Source organism: Crocodylus porosus, unplaced genomic scaffold (assembly GCF_001723895.1).
Source record: "Crocodylus porosus isolate Cpor-Errol unplaced genomic scaffold, CroPor_comp1, whole genome shotgun sequence".
Lineage (NCBI taxonomy): Eukaryota > Metazoa > Chordata > Crocodylia > Crocodylidae > Crocodylus > Crocodylus porosus.
This window is the reverse complement of record NW_017728943.1, coordinates 64,363,237-64,390,635: the sequence shown is the minus strand read 5'-3', so window position 1 is coordinate 64,390,635 and position 27,399 is coordinate 64,363,237. Positions and strand designations below refer to the sequence as shown.

At 43.6% G+C, this 27,399-nt stretch overlaps 1 protein-coding gene across 1 annotated transcript in view; it reads left to right on the top strand.

Moving 5' to 3' along the window:
• Positions 1-27,399, top strand: part of USH2A (usherin) — a 652,515-nt gene that overhangs the window by 470,895 nt on the left and 154,221 nt on the right. The window contains exons 47-48 of the mRNA XM_019549473.1: positions 3,745-3,943; positions 19,705-19,873. Coding sequence (XP_019405018.1) covers positions 3,745-3,943; positions 19,705-19,873 — 368 coding nt within the window. The remainder of the gene's footprint in view (positions 1-3,744; positions 3,944-19,704; positions 19,874-27,399) is intronic.

Below are 27,399 nucleotides of genomic sequence, written 5' to 3'. Positions count from 1 at the left end.
CCCCAGTACTCTTTCCTGCCATGGCAGGGGGTCGGACTAGATGATCTGCTCAGGTCCCTTCCGACCCTAGAAACTATGAAACTTTTGCTTTGAAAATATAGGAGGAATGTTCATAATTACACAGTGTAATATTGTGGAGCCATTACTCATGACTTTTTAATAGTGAACAATGTATTCCAGAGCAGCCTGAACTTTTCCTTAATCGCTCTCTCACACCTATCACTATATCCCAATTACACAGTATAGATGGTCTATTAGAAATTTAAACAAAAACTTGGGCTGCCATAGAGCAGGGGCAGACAAAATATGGCCCATAGGATGAATCCAACCCACCAGTTCATTGTATCTAGCCCCACAGCACTCTGCATGGGGCCGAGTCCCACCCATTCTTGCCCAGTGCATACCACACCATGCTGGGGCTGGGGCTAGGGCCAGGGCTAGGGCCAGGGCCAGGGTGGTGCTGTGGGCAAGTGTGGGGCAAATGGAGGTGGAAACACAGCATAGACTTCCCTGGGTGTTAGTAGGCATGGCTTGGCCCCATGCAGAGTGCCACAAGGACAGCCACAGGCTGGATGGGAGGGAAGAATGCACCTGCACAGCACCACTAAGGCAAACTCTGCTACATGCACCCCATTTTCCCCAGCCCCCCCATCCTCCCGCCATCCCTGGCCTGCTACTGGTACCTAGCATGTATTAATTTCCCCCCTGCACATTTAACCCACATCCTCCCCCTCTACACTTCCCCCCACTCCCATATACATCCCCTCCCACACATACACACAATATACAAGGTAACACTTTATTTTGAATTATTATGCAATTGCATCTATATATATTATTTAAAAAAAACCCATAAATCAGGACAATTTAAAAAAAATTAATATATGTCATAGTAATGTTTGATTTTGAGCATATAATTTGCATTTTACCTGTAATTTGTTAAAATGAAATCTTCTGAAATATTTAATGTGTGCAGCCTTTGACAGCTCACCAAAACCCGTTAATTGGCCTGCCAACTGAAATAATTGCCCACTGCTGCCTTAGAGGGATGATTCCCTATGGAGGACCCATGAGTTTTGAATCTATTGTGCCCTACACATTTATTCCACATCCAGCTTTATGTTCAGTGTTCACACTTGGGAGAAGGGCAATTGCTTATTGAGCCCACACCAACTTTGAAGTCTTAAAAATCTACTGGTGTGTATTATGTGACCATCAAAAAGATTAAACCGAACAATTTTTCTAAAGCACCTAAAAGTATACTTTTTCACGCTTGTCTGCATCTGAACATTTGAAAAAAAAATTGCCATTGAACTACGCCCAATCAGAAGAAATTTTAGGCCAATGGGAATATTTCATACCAAAAGGAATTATTTTGTTGAAAGGTATTAATAACTGGGAAGAGTAATTTAGAATGTGGTGTCCAATGGTGCTGCTACCTCAGTGCTGTAATATTCTATATACTCATGAAAGGTAGAGATATGAAAGACCTCCTGTACTGGGCATTGGGCAGCCAGGAGGCAGAGAACAAACCTGGTGGAAGGTGATCCAGTGAGATGGTACAGTTCCTTGGGAGAGAGAGGATCCTAGGTTCTAGCCCAGGAGTGGGCCAATTCTGGCTTGTGGGCTGGATCTGGTCAGCAATGGACTCCATTTACCAGCAGCCCCTGCCCGCATGGCTGGGGCCAGTCTCCATGGAGACCTAAGCCACAGCTGTGCTGTGATAACGTAAGGCTGGAGTTGCCACAGAGACTGGCCCCAGCCATGCTGGCAGGGCACACAGCAGGGCAGGGGGCTGCTTTGGAGCACTGGGATCTTGTGGCAGGGGCAGGTTCGTTCAGGGCCAGGGCAGAGTTGCTATCTGCAGCTTGCATACTCCAGGCAGGGGTGCGCAAGCAGCAGATCGCGGCTCTGCACTGGCTCAAGACCAGGCTGTCACCACTGCAAGGAGTCAGGGAAGAGCCATGATTCGCTGCCTTGCAGCTGTGGACCAAAATGCCCCCACTGCAAGATCCCAGTGGCTCTGGACCAGACCCCTACCTTGTCCTGCTGCATGCCCTGCCAGCACAGCTGGGGTTGGTCCCCATGGCAACCCCAGCCTTGCACTATCACAATGCAGCTGTGACTGTGGTCTCGATGGAGACTGGCTCCAGCCATGTGGGCATGGGCTGCTGAGAAATGGAGTCTTGCTGCCAGCCAGATCCACCATTTTGCCCTCCGCTGTTCTAGCTTGTACCTCTTCTCCCAGAGGAACAGAAACTATGCTGTTTATCCATTTTATTCAATGGATATCAAATGCAGGCTTCAGTGAGTCAGCTGCAAGAGCTGGAGGGTGTTCTGGATCATGCTTAGCCTGTGTCTTGGTAATAAGATCACTTTCCTAGGAAAGAGAAGATGAATAGCTGTGTCTAAGTTCCCTGCAGACCCTCTCACTCCACCCCTGTCTAGGTGAAGGAGGGCCTGGACCCTGGATCTTATGCTCCCTGGGAAAGTATTCTGCCTATTAGGCTCAAAGGTGGGATGGTCCTACTCCTCCTCCTGCTCTTCCTCCTTCTCCATTTTATTTCTGGCAGATATGTGCACAGGTCAATCTTATCTTGCCACAGGAACAAATAGTTCATAAATGTCAAGCACTGCTGTTACACAGCTACCTGAATACCATTTAGATGAATGAAGGGTGTAGGGTATGTGTGTGGCTCATAGACTTTTACTTTATATACTCAAATCCAAGATGACTTTGAATTAAGATTACTCTGCAATATTATAGTGTGATTCTAGACTTAGACAATTATGAATTTTTAAAAATTTTCCATGTATAGAATATAATTATTGGAAGATCATCTTAAATTTGTTCCCCAACCTCTGCAGTAGAGAAAGCAGTGCCAAGGGGGACAAGTGGCAGGGAAAGCAGTGTGGAGGGGGCCAGATGGTAAGGAAGGAAGCCACCTGAACCCTACACTTTGCCCTTCTGCTACATGCCCACTGTTCTTCTTAGGTGCCATTGCTTCCCTGCCATTTGTCCCCCACTGCAAATTTCCCCCTGTGCTTACCCTCCTGACCACTTTCCACCTCTGTCCCTTTGCCTGATCCCTGACCCACACCACTGCCCATACATAGACTTGTGCCTCTGTCCACCCTTGGACCTATGTTATTGCCCAGCCCAAGACCTACATTGCTGTCTGATCTTTGGCTTGTGCTGCCATCTGCCTCAGGACCCACACTGCACCCAGTCCCTGACATGTGCTGCCACCCAATCCTGCTGACACCAGACCTGCACTGCTGTTCAATCTCTAAACCATGCTACTGGCCCAAGGCCAAGACTCACTAAAGCTGTTGCTGGCTCCAGGGATGTTGACTCCAGGCAGCAGGTTTGGCAACAGCTCCAGATCCAGACCCAGGCTGGAGCCAGAGCCATGGTTAGAGTCAGAGCTGCAGCGGCCTACTCTGGACTAGTACTCAAATCCAAGATGAGGCTTTGTTTTTTCTGTGGTCCACGGAAGAGAACTCATATTCCTAAGCAAAACCAACATTTGCTACCTTGGCAGCAAGTATACAGCTCTGTCAGCTATTAAAGTCGCTATTCTTTGTCAAGTTAGAGGAGGTTGGACACTTCAAATATTTGATCCCTATAGCAATGTATAAAATAAATGTTTAGAGGCATCTAAGTTAATGTGAATGTCAAAAAAATTTAACTACAGTAGGGTTGATTAATTGTTTCAGTTGATATTATTCTATTTATTGTAGATCTCTTCAGATTGACTGGACATCACCAGGACAGCCAAATGGCATTATACTAGGGTATGATCTTTTACGTAAAGAATGGCAGCCATGCAGCTCATCCCATCAGTTATCAGCAAGCCAAAGCAGTAAATCATGCATCTCGCTGGAATGTGAGATATATGAAAATATCTGTGGAGACCTGTGCTATCATCCAGAGTCTAAGGTACTTGTAAATCACATATATTTAACAGCCAAGTATAATGTCATAGATCTAGGAAGAAAGACTGCAGGCTATATCAACGGTATCTGGGAAAGTAGAGAAAAGGATCCCATACCATGATTTTTTCCAATCAGAAGAAATATTGCCATGAACTTGTTAGTGTTCATTTGTAGTAGTATCCTTTTAAAGATATATTCAGAATGGTTCAACTCTGCATCATAACTCTTTTATTGCAGATTGCTAATGGAGATTATTTATTAGCTCATGAGGGAAGATTCTGTGCTTTTTGATGCATAAGTTGATCTAAGTTCTCATAATAATGTTTTCTATGGCCACGTCTACACAAGGTGCTAACTGTGCAGTAGCTCATTACTACCGTGCAGTAGCATTTTGTGGCACAAAGTGTGGTGTGACACTACTGCGCAGTAGTAATGAGCTACTGTGCAGTCATTGTCACCTAAAAGCCATTTGGCAATGCCACTGCACAGTAACTCTGGTTATTGTGCAGTCTTTCAGTATTTGCATACACAAGTACTAAATGACTGCACGGTAATGACTGCACAGTCAGCGTTGCATGTAGATGTGGCCTATATGGTCAAAATATGAATGCAGAAACCAAACTGAAGTTTCTAGGTGGACACTGATTTGTGATGACATGAACACATATATCTGTTTGGAAAAAAAATGATGTGGAAGATCATGAAACTTATAGAGCTTTATTGTGTACATGTTATCATTCATCATAATCTGCATGGCAAATATTGGTTTATTGGGATGATTAGGTGCCTTTCAAATTCTTCCTTGATTGAATGACTTGATTTTGCTTTGCAGAAAATCCATTTAGATTCAGCTACAAGTGGGTGGTTGTTTACATGACAATGATGAGCAACTCTGAACAGGACCTATCATGATTTATCAGAAATATTTTAAAATTATGGTCATTTGCAGATTAATCTTCATATTAGTTGCTGTTTAGGAGTTGGATCAATAGTGTAGTCAGATAGTAGGAGTCTGTAAATGGTTTTTATTGACAAATGAGGTGGAAAACCCTTGGTTTGAAGGTAAGATTTAATGTAATGAAATAATGTCCCTATTTGTCAACAACACCATCACATGTTTGGTGACTAACACCAACAGTCTGTATTCATAAGGTGCACTGTCAGATGAGACAGTAATTAAGAAAGTGAATTATTTGAGGGAATCAGATTAAAACATACATTATTCCTAGTCACACAGTGCAGCTTTAGGTTATCTTCAGTGAAGTATTATACACTTGCTATTTGTGAATCTGTACTACTAAGTTATGAGTAGAAGTTTGGTGGGAAATGGAAATGCAATTTTTTTTGTGTTAAAGAAATGCATACATTGTAAACCTTTAATAAAATCTGGCATGGGAATAATGTATGTTTCTATCTTTATCAGTGTTACTCTATATTATAACAAGAATATTATAAGTTTATTTTTTCATTAATATTCTTTATTTTTTCTTTTATTCTTTGCTCAGTTTTAACAGTTTTGGCAGGAAAATATAAAGACAACTTCATTTGGAAATTTTAGAAATTTTTTATTGTTTTGCTATGGTGGTCATCATTGTATTATATAAGCATTTCAGAACCATTAACAAGTTTAGCTCCATAACTGTCTTCTAAGATGTTATCTTCATATGACACTTGAGGAGAGAGAGTATTATTTGTTATTTTTTTTACTTATTATTTGGTCCTTGGTCATATCCGGGACTACAAAATGATGTGTCTCACTGAGCCAGGTACTGTAGATATAGTGGTAAAAAATTTGGATGGGATTGGAGCCCCACAATTAAGTAAGCAGATGCAAAGAAAGTTATCAAACCATTCCTGTAGGTGACTTGATTTTAAATCCCTGCTGCTTATATGCCCATTTGTGGATACTGGTCCCAACCCAGTATTTGTTCTGATTTGCAGAATTATTACAGAATATATTAATTGTCTTCCAGTAGCCCCTAAGACTGGAATCTACAAAAGCATTTAGGCACCTACTAAGCATCTCGGTAGATCTGGGCCACTGTGCACGTGGAAGAATGCTGTATGGTCATTTTTGCTTGGCTACACCCTTAGACTCTGGGTTAGGATAGGAGCAGCCTTAGAGTTGGTAATGCCATAGGAGGATTCCCTTTCTATGGGGATTACTGTTTCTGTGCCGGAAAACCAGAGCAAAGCACCCACAGTGACCAGGAGAATTCAAATAAATTTATTTACCATTATGCATGAGTCATAACATTTACAGGTGATGGTAAAGAGGAATGGAGGGGGGAAAAAACCCAACAAGATGAATAACCTCCTGCAAACATACATGTGTTACTACTGTACAGTTCCTTTGAAAGAGAAGCATCACAACAATAGACACATTTTCAGGGAAAGCCATAAAAAAGAACAATTAGAACTCTGAGGCCCATGGCAGGCATGAATTTATCTTGTAATTAATGTGTTAATCACACGATAAATTGTAACCTGCTACATGGTCACAATATTTATCATGTCAATGAGCTGCAAAAATGGTGATCCAGTCACAAAGATGTTACTTATAAAATGTATCTTTGCAGTTTGCTGGTATTGTCTTTGAATTTGATAGTGATTAATGTGATAGTGTTTGGCGAGGTCCTCCAGCATCCCAGGATGAATTGCTCTCTCCCTCACCTCCCCCTGCCTCCTGCAATGGGACTTTCTTTGGGACAGAGTCCTTCCACAGTTACAGAACTATGATGTGATTGAAATAACAGAGACTTGGTAGGATAGCTCACAGGACTGGAGCACTGTCATGGATAGAGACAAACTGTTCAGGGTGGACAGGCAAGGAAGTAGAGGAGTAGTTTCACTTTATGTAAAAAAGCCATAGGATTGTTCAGCGCTTCAGTATGAAAGTGGAGATAGGACTGTTGAATGTCTCTGGATTAAGGTTAGAGGGGAGAGAAACAATGGTGATGTTGTGGTGTGGGTCTGCTATAGGCCACCAGACCAGGAGGAAGTGGTGGATGAGGCTTTGTTCAAACAGCTAGCGGAAGTTTCCCAATCACAAGTTCTCATGGGGGACTTCAATCACCCTGACATCTGCTGTGAGAGCAATATAGCAGTGCACAGGCAATCCAGGAAGTTTTTGGAGAGTGTTGGGGACAACTTCCTGGTGCAAGTGCTGGTGCAGCCAACTAGGGTCTATACTTTTCTTGACCTGCTGCTCATGAACAGGGAAGAATTGGTGGGGAATGGATGGCAACTTGGGCAGCAGCAACCACAGGATGATTGAGTTCAAGATCCTGAGGAAAGAAATGATGGAGAGCAGAAAAGCACAGACCCTGGACTTCAGAAAAGCAGACTTTGACTTGTCCAGGGAACTGATGGGCAGAATCTCCTTGGAAGCCAGTCTGAGAGAGAGAAGAGTCCAACACAGCCAGCTAAACTTTAGAGAAGCCTTACCGGGAGTGCAGAAACAAACCATCCAGATGCACAGGAAGACTAGCAAGTATGATAGTAGACCAGCTTGGCTTAGTAGGGAACTCTTCAATAAACTAACTCACAAACGGGAAGCTTATAAGAAGTGGAAATTTGGACAAATAAATAGGGAGAAGTACAAAAGCATTTCTTGAGCTTGCAGGGATGAAGTCAGGAAGGCCAAATCATAATTGGAGTTGCAGCTAGCAAGGGATATGAAGGGTAACACAAAGAATTTCTATAAGTATGTTAGTAGTAAGAGGAAGATCAGGGAAAGTGTGGGTCCCTTACTGAACGGGGGAGACAATCTTGTGACACAGGATGCAGAAAAGGCTGAAGTGCTTAATGCCTTCACAGTATAGGAGTATTGCTTGGGCATGCAAGGATGAAACCAGGGGGACAAAGCACAACTGAAGTTTCAGCTAGCAAGGGACATGAAGGGTAACAAGAAAGGTTTCTACTAGTATGTCAGCAACAAGAGGAAAATCAGGGAAAGTGTGGGTTCCTTATTGAATGGGGGAGGCAACCTAGTACCAGATGATACTGAAAAGGCTGAAATATGCAATGCCCTTTTTACCTCAGTCTTCACAAGTAGGATCAGCTCCCAGACTACTGCACCAGGCAGCATAGTTTGGGAAGAAGGTGAGCAGCCAACAGTGGTGAAAGAACAAGTAAAGGATTGTTTAGAAAACCTGGGCATATACAAGTCCCTGGGGCTAGATGGGATACACCCAAGGTTACTGAAGGAGTTGACTAATGAGGTTACAGAGATACTAGCCATCATCTTTGAAAACTCATGATCAGGAGAGGTCCCTAATTATTGGAAAAGGCCAAACATAGTGCCCATATTTAAGAAAGGGTAAAAGGAAAACTACAGACCAGTCAGCTTCACCTCAGTCCCTGGAAAAATCATGAAGCAGAGCTTCAAGGAATCCATTTCTAAGCACTTAGAGATGAAGGTGATAAGAATCAGTCAGCGTGGATTCACCAGAGGCAAGTTATGTCTGACCAACTTGATTGCCGTCTATGACGAGGTGCCTAGTTTTGTGGATGTGAGGAGACTGGTGGGTGTGGTGTACCTTGATTTTAGCAAGGCTTTTGATAAGGTCTCCCACAACATTTTCCCAGGTAAGCTAAGGAAGTACAGGCTGGATGAATGAACTGTTAAGTGGATAGAAAATCAGCTGGAGCATCAGACTCAGAGTGTAGTAATCAATGACTCAATGTCTAGTTGGCAGCTGGTATCTAGTGGAGTGCCCCAGGGGGCGGTCCTGGGACTGGTTTTGTTCAGTGTCTTCATCAATGAGCTGGAAGATGGCATAGAGTGCACCCTCAGCAAGTTTGCAGATGACACCAAGCTAGGGGGAGTAGTAGGCATGCTGGAGGGTAGGGCTAGGATTCAGGGTGGCTTAGACAAATTGGAGGATTGGGCCAAAAGAAATCTCATGAGGTTCAGGAAGGACATGTGCAAAGTCCTGCATTTAGGATGGAAGAATCCCATGTATCAGTACAGGCTGGGGGCTGACTGGCTGGGCAGCAGCTTTGCAGAATGGGACCTGGGGGTTACAGTGGACAATAAGCAGAATATAAGCCAACAGTGTGCCCTTGTTACAAAGAAGGCTAATGGCATACTGTGTTGCATTGGTAGGTGTGTTGCCAGTAGTTCAAAGGAAGTGATTATCCCCCTCTATTCAGCTCTGATGAGGCAACATTGGAGTACTGTGTTCAGTTTAGGGCCTTCCACTACAGAAAGGATGTGAACAAATTTGAGAGAGTCCAGTGGAGTGGGGGCTGGGGGACATGACTTATGAGGAAAGCCTAAGGGAACTTGGCTTATTTAGTCGAGAAAAGGAGACTGGAGACTGAGAGGGGATTTAATAACAGCCTACAGCTACCTGAACTGGAGTTTGAAAGAGGTTGGAGCTAGACTATTCTCAGTGGTGGCAGATGACAGAACAAGGATCAATGGTCTCAAGTTGTAGCAAGGGAAGTTCAGGTTAGATATTAGAAAGAATTTTTTTTGCTTGGAAGGTAGCAAAACACTGGACCAGATTACCTGGAGAGGTGGTGGAATATCAAACATTGGAGGTTTTTAAGACCTGACTAGACAAAACTTTGGCTGGGATGATCTAGTTGGGGATGGTCCTGCCTTGAGCAGGGGTTTGGATTAGATGACCTCCTGAGGTCCCTTCCAGCCCTAATTTTCTATGATTCTGTGACTCATGACTCTCATGTGACACCTGATGCTCTTTTTGCCTCAACCACCCTTAAAGGCTGCTTCTTTATGGAAGTGTTAGCAGCTCTTCCCTGTGAAAGCTGGAGTGCAAACAGACATTCCAGATGACATTCTTTACTTGCACCCAATAGGAAGTTCAGAGAGTGGGAGGGAACTTGTTTGGAAAGCTGGGGAATGACAGGGTAACAAGATGGGGAGAGGAAAAGCACATACACAAAAGCATTTCATAAGGTGTATGAGCCTTGCTGTGCCTCCCCCTCACATGTTGCTCAGATTCTCCTGTGTTGTCTACAAAGGTCAGGGGAGCAGCTCCCCTGACCTTTGTAGACAACACAGGAGCCAGATGGGTGGGAGCCCATCTGGTGAGTTTAGATATCCCTTCTCATTAACAGAAGCAAGCAATGGGAGGGTGAAAGCAGAGGGAATGACAGTCCCTACCAGCAGCTCTCCAACTCCCCTTGCTGGTAAGTGCTGGCAGAACAAGTTCCCAAGTGCCTTTCTACCCCTCTGGCTAACTTGCTCTATGAATATATGAAGCAGGTCATATGTTGTGACATTGCTGTTTCTTTAATTTTTCCACAGTGTCCTATTCTAGAGCAGCCAGGCCAAAATTCTCTATCAAGTCTTCATTCTGTCCAAAGAAAAATAACATTTCCCAAATTCTTTAAGTCCTCAGATAATCCTTTACACATGTGCCTAATTTGTGTGTGACCCAACATTTTGCAACGTAAAGTGCAACCACCTCAGCAGCAATCCTTAACAATAAAGGCTTCAGTAAAATAAATGCATGACTTAAAAACTGAGCACTGTGTGTGAATTCACCACCTGTGAGTTACCGAATTGGCCACCTTGCCAGTTGGAGCTTTTAATTTTTCCACTTAACAGCTGTGGTATAGCAACACCAGTCTAATTCACCATGGTGGTTTGGCCTTAACTTGGAAAGATCATGTCTTCTAGCAACGATGCAAGGCCATTCTATCCCTAGCCTTTCTCTTGAGACTGCCAAAAAGGCAGCTGTTAGTGTTAATTGTTGTGGGTGTTTTTTGTGATGGGACTGTTGTCCTTTAGGTAATTATTGCATTGAAGCCACTAAATCCATTTCATAACCACCTCGTTCTTTTATAATTTATTCAGAATTCCAGCATGTTTAATAGGGACAAGATACAGTGAGTGTGCAGCAAGTGGAATAGGCACACCTTGAAAAAAATGCAGTACAAAGTGTATCAAAAAGTACAGTATAAAGTATATCACTGTTAATGTCTCTAGTCATGTTATAGTACTAAATGCTGCATAATAGAAAAGAAAGGTAGAAATGCTCCTTATTCCTTTTAGTATAGTTCCACTATACTCAGGGACCATCATTATCACCATTTGGAGTTTGAATGTTTTTCTAAAAGCAGGTCTGTTCATCAGGTTTTTGAAATGCAAATGACTCTTAGAATATATTGGCAGCATTATATTATGTTCCTTTGAACCACATAAGTACCCAAATCTGACTATAAACTAGTGAGAAGGACTGTACATATAAATACTTTGGAAGAGAAATTTGTGGCACGTGCACTTTGTTTTGCAGGCAGTGGTAAGAGTGAAAAATATTCTGTTTTTGTACTGTATGCAAGAAGTACTGAGCTAGCTTCTCCCCTCTCATCAGTTTTATTCTGATGTAATTCCATCAATATGTATTAGGAGAGAGAAGAATCAAGCCCTTTATATATAAATACATTGGAGAACTAGCATTGTATATTAGTAACCTTTTTCCTTGTGCATAGGGGTGATTGACATTTGATAGAATTAGTTTGATGCCTTTATTATTGTTCCTTGTCTACAAAGTAAGAACATGAAACACAGTTTCTCACCTGCTCCCCAGCAAATCAAAACTCCAGTCCCAGGAAAGTAATAAGAGGAATGACCTTACGCTCCATATGAGTCACCATCTAAAGTCCATACACAACCAGAGGGCCAGGAATACAGCCATTTAGGTCCTGAAGACCCATGTAGCCAATGACAAGGATCCCACTGCCTCCTATGAGCTTTAGACCAGGCCCTTATTTCAGACATATCAATTAGCTTGTGTTGCTCTTGTTGGATCTTGTAAACCTCTTTTTCAACTAATTTTAATAGGGCTGTTTGAGGTGGCATTCATCTGTTGCCCCTTCAGTATTTACTCTGATGCACCTGTGTTTGTAATCAACATTGAACAAGGATGTGGTGGTTGAATGCAGAAAGACACTAGAAAGACATCTGTTTGCACAGTTCATAGTGTATGTCATATCCTGGATTGCCTTGTAAGGCAACACAACATTCTGTTTCAGTCATAGCATTCTGCTGTGCTGGTGTTTCTAGTGTAAATGAGTCCATTCTGGTTTCTTCTTGCATGTCTCCATCAATGTGTAGTCCATGAACCCATTCACTCTTGAAATCTCCAAAGGAGCATCAACCAGTTGAATGAACATCATGTTTCTGTCTTCAGTGCTGTACTCAAATTTCTGATGGACTTCATTCTAACTGGCCTCATCAGCTGGTGTAAACTAAATGCCAATGCTGAAGGCACTCATAGTCTATGGAGTTATGTAATAATGCCAGTTGAAATCTCCTGCTATCATTAGTTGGATCTTGAAGTGAAAAAATAAAATAGAGACTCATAGAGTAAAATGTTTTAGTTAAAATAGTAGGATATAGGCTAATTATTTCACTAAGCAAAAACTCTTTAATGTGAACAATAAAGAACAAATATAATAGTCATAGTATACAGTTTAATACCTATAAAGGAATTGAATGAAAGTGTTAATACAACTCCGTACTTTTATTTACAGCAGCAACAAGCACCATAAATGTGTGGTCAATAACTAATCAAACATAGCTCTGACATTATTAGGAAACTAGCCAATTGCCCATCAAAAATGACACGAGTGGGGAGTGCATAAGGATAGAGCCCTGTGCCCCACGCAATCCAGGCCCATTCCCCCTATACCTCCTGCTGCTTGGGGTCTGGGCCTGCTCCCCCTCTCCCCATCACAGTGGTGGGGGGAGGAAAGGAGTGTGTCCGGGGCCAATGTGGGGGAAGACTGGGTCCAAGGTTGGGGAGAAGCTGGCCTGCTGTGACAGGGGTAGCAGCAGGCCCAGGCTGACCTAGTGGCTGCAGGACAACAGGAGGAGCAGGATCAGAGCTGACAGGGGGTGAGGGGAGGGTGGTGGAGGAGTGGGCCTGGGCCTGAGGTGTGGAGGATGCTGCCGTGTCAGGCTGGGCCCGCTGCTCCCCCCCACCATGGTGGGCCCACTTCTCCCCCAGCATGGGCTTGGTTCTCTTCCCCCCACACCATGTCAGGCCTGGGCCCACTCCTCCCCTCCCCTCACTGCCATGGCAGGCCAGCTTCTCCACCCCCCCAAGCCCGATCCTCCCCCATACCCCCCACATCAGACACAAGCTTGGGCCTGCTCCTCCCCTCCCCTCCCCTCCTCTCTCCTCCCCTCACCACCGCCACATTGCCCCAGATCTAAGTTCTGCCCTCCACACCATGGTGGGCCTGCTTCTCTCCCCAGTGTCCATGCTGGACCCAGGCCTGCTCCCCCCTCCTGGTTAGGGTCCAGGACCACTCCTCTGTTCTCCACCACGGCAGCTGGGGGAGGGAAGGAGTGTGCGCAGGCCTATTTCTCCCTTCCCCACTGCTGTGGCTGGCCCTGCAGGTGGTGACGACAGAAAGGGGGAGGGGTAGGCTGAGGCCAGCACTGGTGGCTTAGACCCCCTGTGGCATCTCAACCCTGCTCTCCACTGTCCCGCACCACTGCTGTTACCTCCAAGGAGCCGGGGGTGGGGGTGAGGCAAGGCACTGGTGACCTCACTCCCCCTCCACTCCATCATCACCACCTTTTGGAAATGCTAAAGCATGGTGCAGTATGGGTGGTGCAGTATGGGTATTATGTGAGTTGGCAGTAATTAAGGACAAACAGTCCATACCATCACTACTGATACTGCTGTGACCCTTGAGGTAGCATTGTCCTTATGTTATGACCTTCTGTTGGGTAAAATCTCAGATCTGCTCAAGAAATTGGAACAGTGTGTTCAATTACATCAAGGATCTTAGCTCATCGTGCAACATTACACCATCCACATCTATATATAAGAGGATGAGATAATAATAACCTTTAGCCACTATTACTTTCTTTTGCGTTTTTATTTTCTGAATCTGTGACATAATTTTAACATTACTTGAACGCGTTTTATTTTATGGATAGATAATGCAAAGTCTTTCGGCTTAATACCAATGCAAATAGCAACTGATGACTATCTTTAGAGTGCTGCCAAAAAAATGCTATTTTTCAATTTACATTTGGCTCCAGAGGATGTCATAGAGCTACATAATAATAGCACTGAGTATATCAATTGGTACTACTAGCTAAAAAGTGTCTGTGTTTTAGAGGTGACCAAAGATTTTTTGGAAGTTACATACGCAAACTTGAGACTGTATGAACTGAAAGGACTTAGGTCATTTTTAAAAAGAGAGTGGAGGTGCTGAGGCTCAGGGAACATAGCGTATGACAGGGGAGTTCCTGAGGGAGTTAAAATGGGCTAGAAGAGATATTGCTAATTATACTTTGTACATACAATGCATTTTCCAGCTGAGGGTCTCAAAACACGTTACAACTGGAAATTAAGTGACCATCATACAACTTCTATGAAGCTTGTAGAGCAGGTGTTCCCATTTGAGAGTCACAAAGAGAACACTGAAAGTAAAAGTATAATATGGAATATAAAATACTTACTGGAGAATCCAAGGCTGATTCTTTGACTAATCACAAAGATGTGAAATGGTTTTCTAGCTGCTGAAAAGCCTCTATATGCATGAAATTTTCACAGTTTTCATTCCAGGTAAGAAGGAAACAGGGCTTCATTGAGAAATTAAAAGTTTGACAAAACAGAAGGTGAAATCAAATCCCAAAGGGAGGTACCATCAGGGTCCACACCATAGCTTGAAAACACAAATGGAGGAAGAATGTGTTTTAGGCTATTCAGTTCTCAGGTAAACAGGTTATAATCAGCCAGTGGTGTCACAAAATAAGCATGAAAAGAAAAAACAGAGGAGTACCTTAAGAAGCCTGAAGAATTTTTAGTTAATGTAGTATAGATTGAAGTCAGTAATACTAATGTTAGCTGGTTTGATAGAATCAAGCATGATATTAGGGACCCAGAGGATAGAGAAAGACAACATAATCTTATAGATGCTTCTGGTGTCAAATGTAAATGACAAAAGAAGACTGAGTACGGATTTATTAGTAATGTAGAAAGGAACCAGAAGATAGCAAGCAGGGAAGAGGAGCAAGGCCAAGTAGCATTTGACATCTTCATTAATTTTGAGAGAGAGAGAAACAGAGGGTTAATTAAATTCATAGCTTGGGGAGGTTTTATGAACAATGGGGTGGACAGAGAAATAATATAAAAGGACTCAAAGATGCTAAAACAAAGATGCTCAAATCGAGATGCTAAATATCTGAACACAAGATGACAAACTAAATTAATCTGGGGCAACCTAAATCACAGATACTAAATGAAACAGAGGGAGTCTTAAATCATTAATGCCAATGGAGAATTATAGGTGATAGTTCACATAAAGTATGACCTTGAAAAATATTTGGGAAAAGAAAAAGCTACTTTGCTACTTTGAGTTGTAACCACCAAGTTATAACATTTTGAGTCAAGTTTCCACAAGAAATAATATGGAAAACTCATTCAGGAGTAAACAGGACAAAGTACTTACATATATTAGAGGCAGCAAAGACAGATCTGAATCAGACCTTTCTCAAAATTCTGCAGAGGAAGAGCTCAGTTTTATCTCTAATTCTAGATGGAAGAATCCTGTATTGTCATGAACTAAAAGTTTTCTTTCAAGTAAGTTTGTACATGCACATTCTCACAGGTGGGTAGGTCATCCCTTGAGCCTTTGACCCAGAGACCATTTATTTTAGCAGTACCCTGTGGCCCACATGCCTCAAGGGGATAAAGAAATAGTGCTCATTTCTTGCTCCTCAGTTCCTCTTAGTTGTCTGGCTATGATAAAGCACTTTGCTGCTCTGCATTTGTGATGTACTTTTCATTTAAGCTGAGCACTCATTCTTCATCAAAATTTGCTATATCATTTTATATTTCAATTGCCTGTGCTCTCTATACACACGCTGCCTTGTGCTGCCACCCAGGTCCCTAGATCACATTTAGTACTAGGGCTTTCTTTACCATTCTGGCCTTATGTGTCTTTTTCCTGACCTGGGACTTCTTAAAAAAATCATCCCTGTTGTTGGACCTGCTCACTCAGGACCAAAGGGGGTATGCCTCTGGATCTCTGCCCTGTCCACCTCAAAGCCTAAATGCTGGATAGCTGTCAGAGGTAGTGCAGGGATGTTCTATGTAGAAACATCCACAGGAGCAAGAATTCCACCAGTCAAATTTACCTGGATTAGTGGCATGAGTTTTCCAAGTGGTGCTACTTCAGGCATTCTTCTCCAGCTGATACTTAACATCCTAGCTTACCTGTTACAATTTAGGAATGCCGGGTATACTTATCACCTCCCCATTGGTGGCATTACCCACCAATGGCACCTGAGCCTAGTCCTTGCAACTCTTATGGGGCCACTTTTCAAGCCTATGGAAATCTGTGCGGTGTTCCACTTTCCCCTGAAAGTGGCATTTTTGGTAGTAATTGGCAAATGTCTTAGCCACTCTGCTATTGGGTTAGAAGCTGAGGTGTTCCCCTGCAACCTTACTCCTCCATTTTACTTCCAGCAGGTGTGCATACAGGGGGTGCATCTCCACATGCTATTAATGTGCAGCAATACTCTCCAGTGCATAATGCACCAGAGTTTATTGCTGCTGGGTACCATGTTTGCACATGTACCTGGAACTGCAGCACATTGAGCCAGGTAGGAGCAGCCCTGGCTGGCACAAGGCCTAAGGGATCAATCTGCCAGCCCAGGGCTGCTCCAACTAGTCTCTACATGCTGCAGAGGGGCTGGCTGGGGCATAAGGGTGCTCCGATGTAGAGTTAGTCAGCAGGCAGCCCCCGGATTGAAGCAGCCTTATGCCCCAGTCAGCATCTGCATGTGCATTGCTGCATACTAAAAGACCTGTTGCAGGATAATACCTTTATTTACAAGTACTAACTTACAGTGGATTTTATTAGTGTGGCCTAATAGGGCTGTACATATAGATGCTGAGATGTTTACTGTGGACCTACTTAGGCAGTTCTGCAGTAAACATCTCATGTAGACACGCCCAGGGAGACCCTTTTCTGCCAGAGGTGAAAATGGAATCTAAATGGTGTGTAAATGTCAAAATTGCCATTATACAGCTACATAAGTTCACCTAGGTACATGAAGGTGAAGTGGGATTTAACCCTGTATGTCCATATCTAGCACATTCTACCAAGAATTCAGTTAGCACTTAGTTAAAGTTATTGTCATGATAAAATATACAAAGCAGTCATAAATTGTAAGAAGCTTGGGCTTAAAACTGCCAAGCATGTTTCAGCATAATTTTTAAGTCTTAGTAAATGTAAAAACCACAAGCTAGATTGTGTGATTTAGGCACAGCTCTGAAACCTCAGCTCTATGTTGAGGTTAGTTCAGAGTTTCAAAGAAGCAATGAGAGGCAGAAAATGCCTATTACAACATTGTTTTGGGGGGATGAAATCATTCTCTATCATTTGTGCTTTGGCTAGTACCCCCTCCAATTATACAGTGGGTATGTCTACATGTGTAATTAATGCTCAGAAAGCTTACTGTGCCATAAAATACTGCACAGTTAGCTTTCTTTCAGTGCACATCTACATGTGCACCCATCAGGAGCAAATTTGCTCCCACCAGAAGTTCAGGACAGGGATACTCCTGCCCTACTCTGTTACTATATGGCAGCCAGGGGGAGCTCTAGACTCCCTAGGTGCCAGCTCCAGGCTGGCAGGAGGGCACTGGTATCAGGTCTGGGCTCTGAGGGTGCAGGAAGCTGTCCCTCCTTTAGGGCACCTGCTTCCTACCCTGGACCACTGCCCCAGGCAGCTGCCTGCTGCTCAATCCCCACTTTGATTGCAGAACCAGACTGGGACTATATGCACTGCCCCCACAGTAGGCAGCTCCCAGCCCCAGCTCTGAGATTGGAGTGGGGGCTGGAAGATTGTTCCCTGCCCGTGGCTTTGATTGTGGAGCCTGCCCCAGCAGCAGGCAGCTGCCAGGGTAGGGAACAATGTCTCAGCCCTGGCTGGAGTCACAGAGCTGGGGCCAGGAGCTGCCTGCTGCAGGGGCAAGGAGACATTGTCTCCACTGAGTTCTGCAACTGGAGTCAGCCCTGGCAGCAGGAAGCTCCCAGGGGAGGGGATTGTTCTCCTGCCTGCTGCTGCCCAGGGTGCCCAGGAGAAATTTGCTTCCAGTCAGGTAGCTAACTGTGCAGTACTGTGCAGTAGCTACTGTGCAGTAAATCTACTACCTGTATTTACAGATAGTAGAAAACTGTGCAATAGCCTAATCTACTGCTTAGTAGCTCCTGTGCTTGGGTATGTAGTGATGCTTTACGACAGAGTAGATTAGTCTACTGCTCAGTAAAGTGTCTCGTGTACACACCTAGTGACACTGAGGAAAAATGGCTGAAGCCATCCCAGCATTACCCTGTCTCTGACCTTTGTACAGACCATGAGATGTGAGGAACAGTGGTTCCTTGCTTTCTTTCTTTTTTTCTGTATCTTCACTGCACTCTGCACTGCACAAACCAGGCAGAATCTTATGATCAGCAATGTTGAGTGTTGAGAATAAAATTTTTTTTTTTTTTACATGAAGGATAAAAGAGTGTCATGAATTGGAGGTAATAGCACAGTTATTACAGCTAAGAGGAAGGTAGTATAGGTTGTGGATTCTTTATGGTAAATATGTATATGTATATACACACTGCTCTTATAAATTTTATATCTAGGATTTTAATTTTTGTGGTCCCTATCATTCTGTGCATTATTCCTCAAATATTTCAGTTCTTAATCTAGACAGTAAATAGTCCCACTTCTCTCGCTTCTTTTATTTTGTCAGTCAATAATGAATGTAAAGAAGATAGACAAAAGATAGATATGTCTCGTTTATTTAGAGACATGTTTTTGTTTGTTTTCTGCTGCTCAGGTTAGCTGAGTTATAATGTGGCTATTCTACAGGCTGGAAGTAGCTCAGTACCCAGAGAAAAGAGATAGACTACAGTGCTTATATACTCGTGCCAGGCTGCCAACTGCATTTTTCATCTAGCCATAAGAATGATCCGTTCTACCTAACATAAACTGCACTGAATGCAGGCTTTCAGGTTATGTTTTATAATGATTCTACTGACTGTTCTACATGATTTGTTATGTATACAGTATGTCACTCTCTCTGCACTGGAGCAAGCATACAAATAATTATTTGATTGTTCAAGTGTATAATTTCCATGACTGCACCTAGAAAGAAGTCCACAGTTAAAAGGGCTTTTCAAAATTCATTCCCATGTAAATTTTATTTTGAAAAAAGTATATAAATTGTATTCCCTCAAGATCACATTGTCTGAAGAATTGTAGTCACAAGTAAGTGATCATGTGTTATAAGACAATTCCACTTATTTTAATGTGAAAAGGAAACCCAAGAGTTCATACTGGGAAGTCCTTAGTTGTAGGTTTTTGGATCAGATAGCTCAACATCAAAATACAAATTTGAATCAGGGAAGTAAGATACAGATAGGGGTGAGGGTGGAATATATCTACATGTTGGAATCAACTACATATTGAGGCAGACATCCCGCAAGGCATGCAAAGACAATTCATATTAATGGAGTATTTTATTAAGGTGCAGCATGGTTGAAGGCCACAAAATAACAGCATTCTGTCAGATGTACAGTCTAATAATTCTGGAGGGCACAGTAGTTTTTTTTAGCTATGTTGCACTTTTGTCTGTCTGCAGTCATATTAGTATCAGCACTAGGATTTGTTGTACACATTTTTTCATAGACATTGTTTTGTCAGAGAAAGCATTATGCTTTGTTTAACAGATATTGCCTTTCTGTTTTTTTAAACTACTTTTAGGCATGTTGTAATGGGATTCTGCACAACAATAAACCTGGCTTTCAGTGCTGTGAGGACAAATACACTCCATTTATTCTTAATTCATCGGGGGTTTGCTGTGGTGGTCAGATACATGCTGTGCAACCAAAATATCAGTGCTGTGGTGGCTATTACACCAGAGTATTAACAGGTAAGTGGTGCCTCTTTTAAAGTAATATAAAAGAAATAAAATGGCACAATGTAGCTGGTATGTCTCTTAAACCAAGGAAGATAAGTACATAGCAATATAATTAGGTATTTTATAGAGATGGCAAGGTATCATTTATAGGCATGCAAAGAGTTCCAGCATGGGGTGGGCAATGGGAAGCTGCCTTGATGTTGACTCTTAATCAGAGTGCTTATCACTTATACAGGAAATGCAGGAAATGTTTAATTTATAAATCCTCCTAACTAGGTTTCCCAAAGAACTATTTTAAGACAAAGAATACTTAATAGAGAGGGCGGTTTAGCTTAAGTGCAGTGCCAAAAGGCAAATTCACCTTGGTCTTTTGACCAAGTGAATTTTGTGTTATCTCTCCATACATGGAGCACATGCAGAAAGATGTGGATTGTTTCAGTGCTGCTTGTGTTTGCTTGTTAGTTTGCCTTTTCTATTCCAACTATATATGCTGCACGGTAAGTAAAAATCCTATAGCTGATTTGCCACAGCCCAGATTCTCTTCTAACTCCAAGAGTACCCCATCTTCTTTATGGGTATGTGCAGATGTTTGCCACACCTGGTTGATGATCAAACAGCTTGCTTTAAGCCACATAATCATAGACTGGGAGTGGCATATGAAGACATTTGCTGATGCTGGGAGCCGTGCTGGGAACCCAGTGTAGGTAGTTCAGGGAAATAACTCTGTTGGGTCGGGGGGGGGCAGTTGTCCCTCAGAGATGGAGGGTTGGAGGGCAAAAATAGCCTCGTCAAGGTGGAGGGGTTAAGAAGAGCACAGCCTCAGGGCTGCGGTGAATGGCTGAGTTTTCTCAGTCTCCAGGCTGTGGTCTGAACATGTGTAGACATTCACTAGATCAGGCTAACTTTTTCCTGATCTAAGTTAGTTCACCTCTTCAGGTTAACTAGGTTAGGTTGGGCCTGCCATTTTTTGCTCAATTTAACTTTCTCAACTGACTGCACAGATGGGCATTTAGATCAACCTAACCCTAGTTAGGTTGGTCTAAATGTAAGACCTGCATATACCCTATGAGATTGTTCAATAACCCAGTAGCCTTTCTAGATTCCTGAACAGGACTCTTGTTATTAAGCCGATGTTTCTCTTAAAAAGGAATGCCTTCTATTGAACGAAAGAATTCTACTGTATTTATAAAGATTCTGAAGTATAATATATTACAGGTAATTTTTGTAGAATATCATGAACATTTAATAAAGGATCTTTGCTTCTAATTTTCATGAAGGAAATCATAATTCTGCTTCATATCGAACTCTTCTAGTTTTCCATACCAAAATACATTTAATATCTAAGGTATTTTAAATACATTATTAAATATAGTTTTCCCAATTTGCCTATACTCCCCCCAAAATAAGATGTACTTTGGGGGGTCATATAGGGCTTAAAGATGATAAGAGGCTAGAGAGAGAATATTCCATATTTCTTTTGTATATCTAGGCTACTGTATATTACCTTTTAATTTACTGATGTATTTATATATGTTTAGGCATCTTCATTATTTAGGTACAAATACATGCAAGACATTGGGAAAATGTTAGCCAATATATATAAATTGTTCCACCTCACAAAAAAGGAAACTTTCTTACCTTCCCCTGCTTCTCAATGAAAACTTAAGTGAGATTGCTCTATAAAATGTTAAGGACCTCATGGAAGTTCACCTGAACCACTCAGAACAAACATGTCACAATTATGTCTACCCAGCAGCTTTTCCATAACATAGCTGTGTTTTTAAATGTGTGTATGTGTGCATCCTGTGAAAAATTGGGAAGTTGCTTCTTAGGACCTCTCTGTGGATAGATTCCCAGATCCTGCATCAATAATATCCATGAGACCTGGTGGTAGGATCAAATATGTAGTGCTAGAAACTATGGCATCATTGAAACATCCATTCATACTTGAGGCATTGTACTTTGGGATACCTCACCAAATAGACATGTGAGAAGGAGTAGCGATCTTGGAAGGCTTAGACCGGTTGTAGAGAAATAATAGAAGGAGCCAATCCATATCATTAGTGTCTGATTCCAGAAAAGAGCCATGTGATCTTTAAGCTGCCGGCAAGCCCAACAAAGGGTTAGGGGGCTGAAACAGGGCCTTTTTCCTGTTACTAGAGGGGAGAAAGGGGTTTAGGGGTTCCTAGTCCCCCTCCACCCTTCTTTCGCTACCCATAGCCCTCTGTGGTGCACCAGTTCATCCCTTCCCCTTGGTGGTGTTTCTTTGCCTGTTTTCTTTTGCTGTACACTCCTCTCCCACTCTATTTTCCTCATGTTATTTGTTTTTCTGTTACTTATGCTTACCTGTTTTCCTTTGCTTTCTTGTGCTGCTGGAGTTAAGTAACAGGTAAAGGAGCCTGAAACAAAATGGGTGCCGGGCCCAAGTGCAGGCAGTCCCTGATGGGCCAAGAATGGAAGCAGAAGAGTCAGGGAACTGGAGGACCCTATATAAACCTCAAGCCTCAAGCCTGAGAGACAGTCTGGCTATAGGAGCCACAGGAGGAAGGTGCTGCTTATAGAAAGGCAAAGGGACTGGACTCTGGGCTGGGAAGAAGGGACTCAGAATGGCAGTTGGGGTGAAACAGACCTGAGATTCTGCATCAGGAACCAAATACATTCTGTTGAAATTCCTATCTTTGCTTGTGGCTTGGAGAACACCATCCTAGGATGAGGCTAACCCTGGGTGGGCCATTTTTGTTTTGAGCCAAGTAGTCATCTATGGTTTAGGTGATTTTTGTTCCTGGTGGCCTTGTCTTTGGCTGTAGGAGAGATGGAGGCCACTGAGTGGGGTGCTTGTGAACCCCTCCCTGCCCCCCCCCCCCACAGATTTCAAACATGATTGAGAAAAAGAAGATAGAGACTGGGGGATAAGTTCCAATCCTGGAAAGGCAAAGCTTGTCAGGGACTGAAAGGTGGTGGCAGGACTTGGGGCAGTGGGTCCTTGAGCCTGAGGACACACCCTGCTGAGCCCATAGCTTGCAGCTCTGGATAGTGAGCTCTGAGCTAGAGGGCACAGCTAGAGTAAAAGTGGTATAGGGCCAGCAGGACCCCATCCCAGACAAGGGTCCAACCCTTGAAGGTCTCCTCACCCATTGGCAGCCTTTCCTATTGGTATGGTCCATTGAGATGTGATAGGCAAGGGTACCAATGGGTGAGCTGGAGGAGATACACTATGCCAAACCCTCTGGATGGCATACAGGGACTTAGTTACTAATCATTCCATTACCCATGTTGTACGCTGAAGCAAATCTTGATTAGTATCAACTGAATACCAAGTAAATGATTAGAAGTTTACAATTATAGTGAAAACAGAGCCTGTAACAGAGCCTGGCTCTGCTGGAACTTCTGGTGAAATGGCAATACATGGCTGAATTGGTATAATGTAAGCTATACAAATTGACACCACAGGGCACTTGTACACACAGTGGGGGTTTAATCACCAAGGTTCTATTTTATGTCTCCTAAATTGAAGTGGTCGGGTTTTAATTGAAACCCACCATTTCAAGTTTCCCACCACATTACATCACGTTATGGTGAGGGGCCTGATTCTTTTGTTTGTTTATTTGTTTTGGAGATGGAGTCTGCCCGCAGCTGGGGAGCAAGCTGCTGGCAGGCTGAGCGGCAACTAAGCTACAGGGGACCCTGGTCCTGCCCTCCACAGTAGTGGAATACCCTGGGGCCACCTGGGTGGGCTGCTGGTGGCCCGGATGCTGTCCCAGCTTGGAGGCAGCACCTGGCTCAATCCAACTGTTCCCTGAGCCCACCTGGGGAGCAACATGTGGCAGGCTTCTAGTGGGCAGGCTTGGGGAACAGTTGGATCAGGCCAGGTGCTGGCTGTGAGCTGGGACAGCCCCCAACCTGTTAGCTGTCTGCCCAGGTGGCCCTGGGGGTGTTACTGCTGTGGAGAGGAGGACCAGAGGCCCTCCCAGTTCAGGGGCCACTCAGCCCACTAGAAGCTCACCCCCTGGCTGCGAGCAGGCTCTACCAAAAAAAAAAAAAAATGAAAAGGATCAGGAGGCCCTTCACTACCTTCAGCAAGCACCTGGTTGGAGGCAAAGTGGCAAGGGGTCCAATCATTTTTTTGTTTTTGGTTTTTTTGCAAAGACTGCCTGCCTGCCTCTCCTGTGGTGGTGGCGGGGGCAGGGGCGGGGGGCAGGCGGTATAAGCTACCAGTGGAACAAGCAGCCCCTGAGCTCCAGGTGGCACTGGTCCTTCCCTCCATAGTGGTGGAACCCCCTCGGGCCACCTGGGCAGGCTGCTAGTGGAATGGAGAATGTCTCAGCTTGGAGGCAGCACCCAGCTGGATTCAACTCTTTCCTGAGTCTGCCGGGGCTTCCAGCACCCCATGCACTGTCCCCACCAGCTGCCCACCAGCTGGGACCACCCAGAAATGGGCTGGCTTGCCCCTGGGGAAGCACAGGGAAGCAGTAGGAGGGTGGCTGGGTGTGCTGGTGGCTGGAGAAGGTGGCAGAGATGGTGTGCAGGGCACTGGAAGCCCACAAAGCCCGAGCTTCCCCCAGCCCACCCAGGCTTCCAGCGCCCTGCGCACCATCCCTGCCACCTTCTCCACCTGACAGCACACCCAGCCACCCTCCTACTGCTTCCTGACACTGCCCCAGGGGCAAGCTAGCCCATTCCTGGGTAGTCTCAGGTGGCAGGAAGGTGGTGGGGACACTGCACAGGTCTACTGGAAGACCCAGCAGGCTTAGGGAAGAGTTGGCTGGGTGCTGCCTCTGAGCTAGGGCAAACCCTGGCCCATTATCAGCCTGTTTGGGTGGCCCTGGAGGGTGATGCTGCTGTGGAGGGAAGGACTGGGGCCCCCTGCAGTTCAGGGGCAACTTGGCCCATTGGCAGCTCTCCCCCCAGCTGTGGGAGAGGCAGGCAGGCTGCATCAAAAAAGAAAAGAAAAGGATCATACCCCTAGCCACTTCTGCCTTGAGCCAAGTGCTTGCTGAAGGCAGAAGTGGTGGGGGGCCCAAACTTTTTTTCCAGAGCCTGCCTGCCTCTTCTGTGGCTGGGGGGCAAGCTGACAGCTGCAACATTGCATTTTACAACATTGTAAACTAAGCCACATCCAGATATAGTTTAGTTTGCAATGATAATACAAAGTCATTTAAAACTCTCAAAACTGTGCACGTGTAACACGTGGCACCATTAAGCCATACAGATCACATTTTCATCATGTGTATGTCACATTGACCATCACATATACAAGTACCCCCTGTCCTTCCACTCACTTTTAATCTCAGGTCTGGGCAGAAGTACAGGACTTGAGACCTGGGAAATGCAGCTTGAAAATAGCATGTAACCCTTTTAGAAATATTGCTTTTCAGTACCAGAGCTGAACTGCGACCCAATTTTCATGCACATAAACCAGGCATATATGTTATATCACAATATGGGCGGCTTTTCTCCTTTTCTCTGATGTGTTCTGTAAGTCAAAATTTGAGTTTGTAAAACAGTGTTTTTTCCCCCCTGAAAGTGTCATTTTAAAGCACATATTCCCTATTTAGTTTACTGATTCATTTTCAAATAATGTAGGCCTGGGAGCCCTCAAATGATTTTTTGTTGGGCATTCAGTACTCACTTGTCTTTGCTGGCAGTTGTCAGGTCAGGAGCTAAAATGCGTGCATTACCCATGGGTTGGCGTGTGTTCTCTATGCTCAGAAGTTCTTGAATTTCTGCCAAAATGTTTAGCACATTCCAAGTTCCAATCCCTTGAAAAGTAATTTATATATCACAATAGTAGAATGCTCTCCATGATGTCATCAGAAAAATGCTATCACATGGAAGAACTGGAGAAAAGTATTTTGCTGGCCTCATTAATCTCAACGTACTAAAATAGGAAGATTATATTCTATGACCTCTATCCCCATCCAGTGGTCTCTGTTAACTAGCTTAATATTGTTTATATCAGGAAACAAAAGCACAGTTACACAAACCATCTTGTATCTGCAAGGAGTTCTTGTTCAATCAGGAGTCCACACGGCAGTAGTAACGGATATTTATCCATGCTTGCAAACATCCTTTTCCTAAATGCATTCCCTTATTCCAAAGGGCAGGAACATGAACAATGTTGGTCACTTTTTTCTTTTTTTATAAATATGCTAATAACCCCAAGCTAAATGTTAATGTGGGTCATTCCTTGATAAGGATAACAATTAACTGGTAAGACTGCATGGTAGTTTTCAGAGACAGAACATTTTCAAGCCTAGCTTGGAATGGATCCCATTTTGAGAGGTTAATGAGAGGGTTACTGATCCTTTGTTTCTTATGTCTAATAGTTCTTTTTTGCAAAAAAAAAAAATCAGTTTTATTTCCATTTGATGTAACCTGCAGTCTCTGTTTTAAGTCCTTTCTCTGTGCAGTAACTAAATTACATTCTCAGGAATTCAGGAAAATATGACTTAAGTAGCTAAACAATTATACTCTAAAGATTTGTTCTAGTCTTTTTGTTTATTATTGACTTCATTTGATAAAAATATTTATACAGGGTACTCACTAGGAATATTTATTTCCCAGATGTTGTTTGGCCAGCTTGATGGTGCTAGATATACTGAAACACATTGTGCTAATGGCATGAAGATTACAAATTAGGAAGGCAGGAGTCTCCGTTTTTGCAACTCTGAAGCCAGAAAGAGGTGTAGACAAGTATCCCAGAGCTAAGCTGTGTGGATAGATTCTCAAAGTGGAGTGAAACAAATAATGATTGTACACTCAGCTAATACTTTATCTTCCAAGGAATTTCAAGGAAAGGAAAATAATCAAATCAAACCCAGACTGGTAGTAAATGAATAGTGTTACCATCTGAGAGCTGCTTGGTATTGTATATAGAATTATTAGCAATCTCTCTCCTATTTCTAGTGCCAAATTGCCCCCATCGCACCCCGCCATCATAAACAGAATTAGAGTGAGTACAGCCATTTGCTGCACATATGTTCATGTAGCATACTTTAAGCCACCTAAATGTAGACTGGAAGTGGCACGTATGAGTGTTTGCAGCTCCTGGGAGCCACATGAGGATCCCAATGTAAGTAACTCAGGGTCAGGGAGAGAGGAATGGGCGGGATCAGGGAGAGCTAGTCGGTCAGTAGTGGGGTGGGTGAGTCCATGGTGGAGATTTCCCGGTCTTGGTTGGAGACCAATGGAGCTAAAAATGGCAGTCAGGATTTGGGGGGTGGGGGGAGGGGAGGGGAGGAGGGAATAGAACAGCTCTGGGGCTCCACTGGAAACATGTGCTGGCATTCACTAGATCTGTTTAACACCTTGCTAGATTAGGTTAACCCATTCTTGATTCAAGTTAGTGCACCTCCTGGTTAGGTCTTTCGAAATGATACGCCTGTACGTATGTTTTTAATTGGCAGTTCTGAGACTATTCTTGACAGAAGTGGGGTTTAGATCATGCAAAGACTTAGGGGGCCTACTCTGATGTTTAAAGTTAGGTGCACCCTTAAATGTCTGTCTTTCTTTGAATCTGAATCACCAAATGGCTCCTC